The sequence below is a fragment of the Haplochromis burtoni genome, unplaced genomic scaffold (assembly GCF_018398535.1).
Source record: "Haplochromis burtoni strain Fernald_Lab_line unplaced genomic scaffold, NCSU_Asbu1 Contig_4, whole genome shotgun sequence".
Lineage (NCBI taxonomy): Eukaryota > Metazoa > Chordata > Actinopteri > Cichliformes > Cichlidae > Haplochromis > Haplochromis burtoni.
The window spans coordinates 2,006,033-2,016,647 of record NW_024582365.1 but is presented as its reverse complement, the minus strand read 5'-3'; the positions used below and the strand labels follow the sequence as shown (position 1 = coordinate 2,016,647).

General features: G+C 41.5%; 1 protein-coding gene across 1 annotated transcript in view; it reads left to right on the top strand.

Annotated features, from left to right (window-relative positions):
• LOC102305317 overlaps positions 1-10,587 on the top strand; it is an 18,883-nt gene extending 8,296 nt beyond the window's left edge. The window contains exons 6-8 of the mRNA XM_005913191.2: positions 7,615-8,225; positions 8,911-9,052; positions 9,663-10,587. Of these exons, the coding sequence (XP_005913253.1) occupies positions 7,615-8,225; positions 8,911-9,052; positions 9,663-10,396 (1,487 nt within the window). The 3' untranslated portion in view covers positions 10,397-10,587. The remainder of the gene's footprint in view (positions 1-7,614; positions 8,226-8,910; positions 9,053-9,662) is intronic.
• Positions 10,588-10,615: the final 28 nt, after the last annotated feature.

Here is a 10,615-nt window from a genome sequence, read left to right as displayed (position 1 = left end):
CTAAAATGATGACAGAGGTCAGTAATTTGCACCAGAGGTACACTTCAACTGTGAGAGACAGAATGTGAAAAAAAAAATCCATGAATCCACATGGTAGGATTTGTAAAGAATTTATTCGTAAATCAGGGTGGAAAATAAGTATTTGGTCAATAACAAAAATACAACTCAATACTTTGTAACATAACCTTTGTTGGCAATAACAGAGGTCAAACGTTTACTATAGGTCTTTACCAGGTTTGCACACACAGTAGCTGGTATTTTGGCCCATTCCTCCATGCAGATCTTCTCGAGAGCAGTGATGTTTTGGGGCTGTCGCCGAGCAACACGGACTTTCAACTCCCGCCACAGATTTTCTATGGGGTTGAGGTCTGGAGACTGGCTAGGCCACTCCAGGACTTTCAAATGCTTCTTACGGAGCCACTCCTTTGTTGGTGTGTTTTGGATCATTGTCATGTTGGAAGACCCAGCCTCGTTTCATCTTCAAAGTTCTCACTGATGGAAGGAGGTTTTGGCTCAAAATCTCACGATACATGGCCCCATTCATTCTGTCCTTAACACGGATCAGTCGTCCTGTCCCCTTGGCAGAAAAACAGCCCCATAGCATGATGTTTCCACCCCCATGCTTCACAGTAGGTATGGTGTTCTTGGGATGCAACTCAGTATTCTTCTTCCTCCAAACACGACGAGTTGAGTTTATACCAAAAAGTTCTACTTTGGTTTCATCTGACCACATGACATTCTCCCAATCCTCTGCTGTATCATCCATGTGCTCTCTGGCAAACTTCAGACGGGCCTGGACATGCACTGGCTTCAGCAGCGGAACACGTCTGGCACTGCGGGATTTGATTCCCTGCCGTTGTAGTGTGTTACTGATGGTGACCTTTGTTACTTTGGTCCCAGCTCTCTGCAGGTCATTCACCAGGTCCCCCCGTGTGGTTCTGGGATCTTTGCTCACCGTTCTCATGATCATTTTGACCCCACGGGATGAGATCTTGCGTGGAGCCCCAGATCGAGGGAGATTATCAGTGGTCTTGTATGTCTTCCATTTTCTGATGATTGCTCCCACAGTTGATTTTTTCACACCAAGCTGCTTGCCTATTGTAGATTCACTCTTCCCAGTCTGGTGCAGGTCTACAATACTTTTCCTGGTGTCCTTCGAAAGCTCTTTGGTCTTGGCCATGGCGGCGTTTGGAGTCTGACTGTTTGAGGCTGTGGACAGGTGTCTTTTATACAGATGATGAGTTCAAACAGGTGCCATTCATACAGGTAACGAGTGGGGGACAGAAAAGCTTCTTACAGAAGACGTTACAGGTCTGTGAGAGCCAGAGATTTTCCTTGTTTGAGGTGACCAAATACTTATTTTCCACCCTGATTTACGAATAAATTCTTTACAAATCCTACCATGTGGATTCATGGATTTTTTTTTCACATTCTGTCTCTCACAGTTGAAGTGTACCTCTGGTGCAAATTACTGACCTCTGTCATCATTTTAAGTGGGGGAACTTGCACAATCGGTGGCTGACTAAATACTTTTTTGCCCCACTGTAAGCTTTTGGAAAGTAGTGTATGCAATGTAATGTCTTTTGAAATGATGCAAACACAACACTATGTGGGGCAATAGAAGGAGATGTGTAAACTGAGCACAAAAGTTTAGCATGGATATGGTGGGCAGGATTTTCTGGGCTTCCCGACCCAGTTTGAGCACTTGTCACAAAGCTGCAGGGCTCTTTATGAAGCTTAGAAGCATGTAGCCCCCACACAAGCATTGATACATCTTCTTCTACTCTTCTCCTCTCTTATTGTCCTCAGTTTCATTTTTCCAGTCCTTTTCTAGCTGTGTCTTAGTTTCATTTCACACTTCCGTCTCCTTTTGCTCACCACTCTGCTTGCATTCTTCGTGCTGTTGTTGTTCCTCCTGTCATCAGTATCACGTTGTCTGCATGAGTTCCTGTCAGCCACTCGGCTGCTGATTCATCCCTTCAACCCATTTGTTCTTTAGAAAAGGATCACTGCACTGTCTCTGCTTTGCCAGAGGCGACAGTGAAATCTGTTTAACTGCTGGCTGAACGAAGATTTAGCGTAGAGGGAAATTAAATGCGGAGAAACAGGAAAATTCAATTATATGTGTCTATCTAAACTAAACACAAACAGGGGCATTGCAATGTGTTCGCATGGTGTTTCCACATGTCTGCACTTTCCAATTTGGGAAATGCAGTTATTCACTTTGTGTTCTTTAATTAAATGCTTTAAAAAAAAAAACAACCCCATCTCTGTTCATCTTATTTCGCATGAAAAAACAAAACAAAAAACACTGTTATGCCTTGATTTGGCTTAGCTGTAACTCAACACCTTTGTCTCATTTAATATGTGTAGATCTGTGAATATGCAAATTCTGTCCTGCTCTCCTCGGTCAGCTACTACTACCTCCATCTGCCCCCTGCACACTCCCTGTGCACAGTGGTGGTCCAAACTTCAAAACTGAGTGTTTTGTTAAGCACAGGAGGAAAAACCCAGTGTTCAATTTGTAAAGCAGGAGATATGCTGTACAGTGAGGCTGCTGCTCTGCGGTCAGGGGAGAGACATTCCTGGAACACACACACACACACACACACACACACACGACACACACACACACACACTACCGACAACAGAAAACAAAGACTAGGTGTAGTTTTAAAAACTAAACAAAACAAATAATTTAGGCAATTTAATACTCGCTGGGAAGCTTTTAGTGCACTTATAGTAAGGTCTCATAATGATGCTTTGTAAGTCTGAGATTTTTAGGTGTACTCAGTCTAGAGAATATCAAAGGAGAGTAAAATAACAGGCCTGTGTTTACACTTCCATGCCTATTTGTCCTTTTAGATATTACGTGGATGATTATTTTCCCCTAAAGTACAACAATTTTCAGCATCTTGACATCCTCCTAACATGGCAATGCTGCACAGCAGCAGCTACTACTATGAAATAAGTAACGGTATAGATTACTATTGCAAAGTAATAATAGACTTCGTGGACCTCGTTACTGCGTACTAAACCGATTTTTCGAGAATGCATACAGGACGAAAGCACGTTGTACAACAGCTGTAGACACGGACATAATCATCAGAAGAACGGCAGTAACGTGGAAGTTCCTTACTTGATTGATCTTGCACTAGTCTGTTGGGAATTCTTTACGAAAACCCACTTCCAGCACCTCACGACTATGGGAACTCACAAATCGCGTCATGACGACCTGCCAGGGTAAGTACCACGCTTTCAGGTAAAATACAGACCTGAGCTTTACAATCGTGTGTTTCGATCATTACGAGGTAACACAATTTATTGCGAATGTGCGAAAAAGGAAAGATTTAGCGATGTGCTATAAATTTTCTTGACATTAAAGATTAAACTATAAAGTTAAAGACTATGAACTTTGTTATCAGAAAAGAGAATGTGAATTACACTTATCATATCAGGTGTATCGTTAAAAGAATAGTCTAAATACTTTAATAGTAATCTAAAGTAAGTCTTTTGGATATCAGTAATAAGATATTTCAACTTACCAACTGGGAGGATGAGCGCAAATGACATCGAATCTCTGTTTTTGGGTTTGTCATTGGAACACTGCAGTTCTGGGGAAGCCATACTGACTTTCAAAAATATGATTTTCATAGACGAGGTTCTTTAAATAAAACGTACAGCCAGCTAGTTTAGCACAAACACTCTAATAAGGGGGAAACACTTAGCCTGACTCGATTCAAAGGTCACTCCACAGTCATTTCTAAAGCTACCTAATTAACGCGCTGTATTTTGGTTGTTTGATCTAATAAAACTACATTTTTTAGTCTTTTTCCCTCACAAATACACAATGGGGTTGTTAGTGAGCTGTAGAAGTGGATGGGGCAGAGCCAAGCTTGCTGTTTTTCTTTGTTTCTAGTCTTTGTATGAAGCTCAGCTAACCCACTAGATGTAGCTTCAGCTTTTCATTAGTTGCATCATATCTTATTCAACTCTGGAAAGCAAATAAGCTTTCCAGAATTATTTTTTTTTAGGGTTTATTAGAGTTTTGCAGATTTAGTTTTGATGAGAACTAACAGGTCACACCAGCTCTCTGTCCTAAAAGCTTATAAATAACCACCTGTGCTTCAACGTGCATATCAGATTGATTTACGTTTTTTTGCAGTTATTATTTCAGTTGTTTCTTTTTTTTTTTTTTTTTTGTGTTGTTGTTTCTTGCCTTTTCTGTTTCTTAGACTGTGTCAAAGGCTACTACAAAAGAGCCAAAGCCCACGCTGCTGTGTGGAATGAAAAGGAGGCCCGGAGAGACTTCAACATGGTGGCTCAACTTGACATCACTTTGGCGTCCCTCATCCATCGAGAGCTGAAGGCCCTGTCGGAGCGCATGAAGGAGAAATATTGGGAGGAGAAGGAGCAATACTGGAATTTCCTTCTTTTTCTTTCGAAGTGTACCTCTGGTGCAAATTACTGACCTCTGTCATCATTTTAAGTGGGGGAACTTGCACAATCGGTGGCTGACTAAATACTTTTTTGCCCCACTGTAAGTCTTTTGGAAAGTAGTGTATGCAATGTAATGTCTTTTGAAATGATGCAAACACAACACTATGTGGGGCAATAGAAGGAGATGTGTAAACTGAGCACAAAAGTTTAGCATGGATATGGTGGGCAGGATTTTCTGGGCTTCCCGACCCAGTTTGAGCACTTGTCACAAAGCTGCAGGGCTCTTTATGAAGCTTAGAAGCATGTAGCCCCCACACAAGCATTGATACATCTTCTTCTACTCTTCTCCTCTCTTATTGTCCTCAGTTTCATTTTTCCAGTCCTTTTCTAGCTGTGTCTTAGTTTCATTTCACACTTCCGTCTCCTTTTGCTCACCACTCTGCTTGCATTCTTCGTGCTGTTGTTGTTCCTCCTGTCATCAGTATCACGTTGTCTGCATGAGTTCCTGTCAGCCACTCGGCTGCTGATTCATCCCTTCAACCCATTTGTTCTTTAGAAAAGGATCACTGCACTGTCTCTGCTTTGCCAGAGGCGACAGTGAAATCTGTTTAACTGCTGGCTGAACGAAGATTTAGCGTAGAGGGAAATTAAATGCGGAGAAACAGGAAAATTCAATTATATGTGTCTATCTAAACTAAACACAAACAGGGGCATTGCAATGTGTTCGCATGGTGTTTCCACATGTCTGCACTTTCCAATTTGGGAAATGCAGTTATTCACTTTGTGGTCTTTAATTAAATGCTTGAAAAAAAAAAACCAACCCCATCTCTGTTCATCTTATTTCGCATGAAAAAACAAAACAAAAAACACTGTTATGCCTTGATTTGGCTTAGCTGTAACTCAACACCTTTGTCTCATTTAATATGTGTAGATCTGTGAATATGCAAATTCTGTCCTGCTTCCTCGGTCAGCTACTACTACCTCCATCTGCCCCCTGCACACTCCCTGTGCACAGTGGTGGTCCAAACTTCAAAACTGAGTGTTTTGTTAAGCACAGGAGGAAAAACCCAGTGTTCAATTTGTAAAGCAGGAGATATGCTGTACAGTGAGGCTGCTGCTCTGCTGGGTCAGGGGAGAGAAAAATTCCTGGAACACACACACACACACACACACACACACACACACACACACACACACACACACACACACACTACCTCGAGCATAGAAAACAAAGACTAGGTGCTAGTTTTAAAAACTAAACAAAACAAATAATTTAGGCAATTTAATACTCGCTGGGAAGCTTTTAGTGCACTTATAGTAAGGTCTCATAATGATGCTTTGTAAGTCTGAGATTTTTAGGTGTACTCAGTCTAGAGAATATCAAAGGAGAGTAAAATAACAGGCCTGTGTTTACACTTCCATGCCTATTTGTCCTTTTAGATATTACGTGGATGATTATTTTCCCCTAAAGTACAACAATTTTCAGCATCTTGACATCCTCCTAACATGGCAATGCTGCACAGCAGCAGCTACACTGAGCTTATGTAAATAAGTAACGAGTAAAGTAAGGGATTACTATTGCAAAAACGGTAATTAGATTACCGTTACTTTCCCGTAGGAACGCTGCGTTACTGCGTTACTAAAACCGTGATTTTTTTGCGAGAATGTCTCATGACAGTGACGTAAGCGAGTGCGACGTTTGTGACAACAGCTGTGTGCAGATCAACAATGGATCATATATCGAGTGCAGAGAGAGTATGAGCGTGCAGCGTTTAAAGCGTGGAAGTACTGACCTTACTTTGAGTTTGATTCCATAAAAAGTGACAAAAACATTAGTGTCCGCTGTGCGTGGGAAGAAAACTTCTTTTTACAGCGAAAAAACCCCTAAACTTCCAACAAGCACCGAGTAGCTACGACGTAATGGGAAACTCACAGAGAAACTCGCGGATTCTTCCACTGACCGCGGCACACCTGCACCAGGGTAAACCTCCGCCTACCCCACTCCTGCTTTACAGGTGAAAATAGAGCAACAGGACCGCTGAGTCTTTGACTTTATTTATTTTCTGCTGTGTTTTACTTGCATCTATTTGAAAGACTGAGTGTAAACACAAAATATTTTATTTTATGTGCTGGAATGTGCAGAAAATAGGTTTAAATGTTAAACAAATTTCTTCCAGTCAGAGAATGTTGCATATAATTAAATTTTTGCTTGATGCATAAAGTTAAAAGATTAAAACTAATAAAACAAGTTTTAAAAAGAGACTTTTCCATTTGATTACATTTTGTATGATGGATTATGCAGAAAAAGTAGAATTGGGCTGAAAGATCTATCACTTTATCACCTATTCAGGTTGTAAATCGTGTTTTTAAAAAGTAACTAAGTAACTAAGTAATTAATTACTTTTGAAAATAAGTAATCAGTAAAGTAACGGGATTACTTTTTTGGGGAAGTAATCAGTAATTAGTTACTGATTACTTTTTTCAAGTAACTTGACCAACACTGGTGCAAAGGATGAAGCAGCAAATGTGCACATTCTGAATCTCTGTTTTTGGGTTTGTCATTGGAACACTGCAGTTCTGGGGAAGCCATACTGACTTTCAAAAATATGATTTTCATAGACGAGGTTCTTTAAATAAAACGTACAGCCAGCTAGTTTAGCACAAACACTCTAATAAGGGGGAAACACTTAGCCTGACTCGATTCAAAGGTCACTCCACAGTCATTTCTAAAGCTACCTAATTAACGCGCTGTATTTTGGTTGTTTGATCTAATAAAACTACATTTTTTAGTCTTTTTCCCTCACAAATACACAATGGGGTTGTTAGTGAGCTGTAGAAGTGGATGGGGCAGAGCCAAGCTTGCTGTTTTTCTTTGTTTCTAGTCTTTGTATGAAGCTCAGCTAACCCACTAGATGTAGCTTCAGCTTTTCATTAGTTGCATCATATCTTATTCAACTCTGGAAAGCAAATAAGCTTTCCAGAATTATTTTTTTTTAGGGTTTATTAGAGTTTTGCAGATTTAGTTTTGATGAGAACTAACAGGTCACACCAGCTCTCTGTCCTAAAAGCTTATAAATAACCACCTGTGCTTCAACGTGCATATCAGATTGATTTACGTTTTTTTGCAGTTATTATTTCACTGTGTTGTTGTTTCTTGCCTTTTCTGTTTCTTAGACTGTGTCAAAGGCTACTACAAAAGAGCCAAAGCCCACGCTGCTGTGTGGAATGAAAAGGAGGCCCGGAGAGACTTCAACATGGTGGCTCAACTTGACATCACTTTGGCGTCCCTCATCCATCGAGAGCTGAAGGCCCTGTCGGAGCGCATGAAGGAGAAATATTGGGAGGAGAAGGAGCAATACTGGAACAAGCTAGAGAAAAATGAAAACACAAAAGAAGTGGGGGAGGCAGAGAGGAATGATGATGAGGAGGAGAAGCAGACAGGAGAGATAGAAGAGGGAAAACAAGAACATCTCGAAAGTGTGACAACAGCGGCAAATGATAAAGTGGGAGATGGTTCCGAAGAATCTCCCCCTGAATATGCAGAAGTTCACAAAGAGAACCTCGGGGAAAATAAGGTTGCACTGACTGAGGGAACAGTTACCAAAGAAGAAGCAGTGAATTTAAACACTTGCAATAAAACAGAAGGCAAGGACTGGCAGCAGATGTTACGACTGGTCATGTTGCTGCAGAATGAGGGAAATTTCCTCATTAAAGAGAACCACTTTCAAGAAGCTTCTGGAAAGTTCAAGGAGGCTATAGAATATGTGGACTGCCTTCAAAATAAAGTAAGTAATTGGTGATTAAGTGAGGGTTTGTAAAAGCGTTCAAGTAATTGTGTTGTCTTTTCCAGGCAATTGAATGTAAAATAGAGCTTTTTGTTGCGATGACAGTACCCAGATGGACATACCACATTAACAGCCACCGGTTCAATCCACTCAGTGTGATGAATAGTCGAACATGCCAGAGAGTAGTCTTGCTAAAGGACCGCGACTCACTGTGGCTTGTAAACTGTAATCATCTGTCATTGTTGCTTTTTTACTGAAGAGCAGCTGTGGCATTGTAGGTACGCTGGCAAAGTGAAGAGCAGAGAAAGTGCTCTGAAAATAACAGCTATCCACAGAGATATCACTGTCACACTGCTTGCCTGCTCTTCTTTTCTCTTTCTTAAACTCTCCTTTCTGCCACACCTCTGTGTCTAACTCCCTCATGCCTTTCACACACAACAAACTCTCCGCTGTCCTCAACCCACCCACTTCCATCTTTATTTCTCCTCATTCTAAATTCCTCTGCCTCCTCCCGGTATCATTTTCCACACCCGAGCTTTTTCGTCGTGCCTCCCAACGCTTTATATATTTGCCCCTACCTTTGTTTCATCTTTTCAACATTTCTCTCGCCATCTATCACTACCACCTCCTTTGCCCTCACCCTCCCACCTACCCGGCTTTCATGTCCACTCTCTTTTCTCTGCAGGTGGATCAACAGGGTGAGGACTGGGATTCGCTGGAGAAAGTGCGTCTTCCTTTGACTCTTAATTTCAGCCAGTGCATGCTGGAGCTAAAACAATACCAGCAAGTTGTGGAGCTCAACACCAAGCTGCTGAAGAAACACAAAGGTAATATTAGAGTGAAAATTGAGTTTGATATAGAAATAGATACTTGAGTATATAAATATACCCCGGTTTAGTGCGTACAGAAAAAAAAAAAAAAACAACCCCAAAAAACCTATCATTTTTAAGCTAAAAAATTTCAAGTTCTCCTGCCAGCCCTCAGCAAACACTCGCCTTCACAGTGCAACAAGCCTTGATCTTTGTGTTTACCAGGGAAAGAAGAAACCAAACATTCACAACCGCAAAGCTGTGTCTATCTTTTGTTCCCTCAGCTCCCACCCATGGACATCACAGTCAAAAATGAATTCATTGTTTTCTTTTTGTTTGTGCTATGATGAATTATTAACAGTTAGGGCGATCTGAAAAGGTTGTTTTATGCGTTTCTTTCCCGTTCATTTACTCCTCTCGTGCGTTCACCTTCTACTACATCTCCTGTCTCACCGCTGGCATTCAGTGTAGTTAACTCCTGTGGTATTTATTTTTATCTTCAACTTTTACGGCTTTCCAGTTTTACTCTTGCCGGCCTACCAATCATTCTTACCTCCTGTTGCCTCTTGTGGTCTTTACGAGTCAATAGTATTGCCATTTATACTTATTCGCTCTCTTTTCTCAATAGGTAATTTCAAGGCAGTGTACCAGAGGGCTCGGGCTCATGCTGCTTTGTGCAATGAGGATGAAGCTCGAAGAGACTTTGATACGGTGGAGAAACTGGACCAGAAGTTTAAACCCTTTGTGCAGCAGGAACTGAGGAAGCTGGGCCAGAGCATGCGTTCTATGCATGCCAGTCAGAACAAGACTTACTGGGATACAACACAGGAGAAGTGGGGGCCTGGTGGGACCAAGCCCACGAGTGCAGCCAGAAAGAAGAACGTCAAATTTCCTCCAAAAGCCACAGAAGGAAAAGCTAAAGCAGATATTAATGTAGATAAGAAGACTGAAGACACTAAGAGCCAGGAGATGGAAAGCTCAGAGAAATGCACCCCTGTCGAGACAGAGGGGGTGGATGGTGCAGAAACAGGGAAAAATCCAGATGTGAAAGCAGAGCAGGGTAATAAAGAGCCAGAGCGTGGGAGAGCGAGTGGAGAGGGGTTAGATAATGAAAGTATAGAGAAGGCCGTGGTTCATGAAGCTGGGCTGGGTGTACCAGATAATCAAGCAATAGATAAAGATAGAGATCCTGCGCCCGCCAGCTCCGGCAAAGATAATGCAGCGAGCAAGAGATCAGTGCGCGATAAGGCGAGAAAGAAGGTAAAATGTCAATCAAGTGCTGCACCACAGCCAAAGAGAACAAACTCAGGGAACAAAGCCAACAGGGCTAAAACAGAAAAGGGTGGCACTGCATCAGAATAGACCAATGAGCCGTTTTTTCTGCGCTGAAGCAAAGGTTTAAGGTAGAAGTCGAGGGCAGACTGAATAACAGAGTCAGAAAAAAAATGACAAGCACACAAGCCTCACAATGGGACATACACAAATCCAAATATAAACACAAAAAGAAAAATTAATATAAAACAGCCTGTATTTGGCACCATTCTGAGTTAACTTTCATTATTCAAATCTCAAAGGGATAAC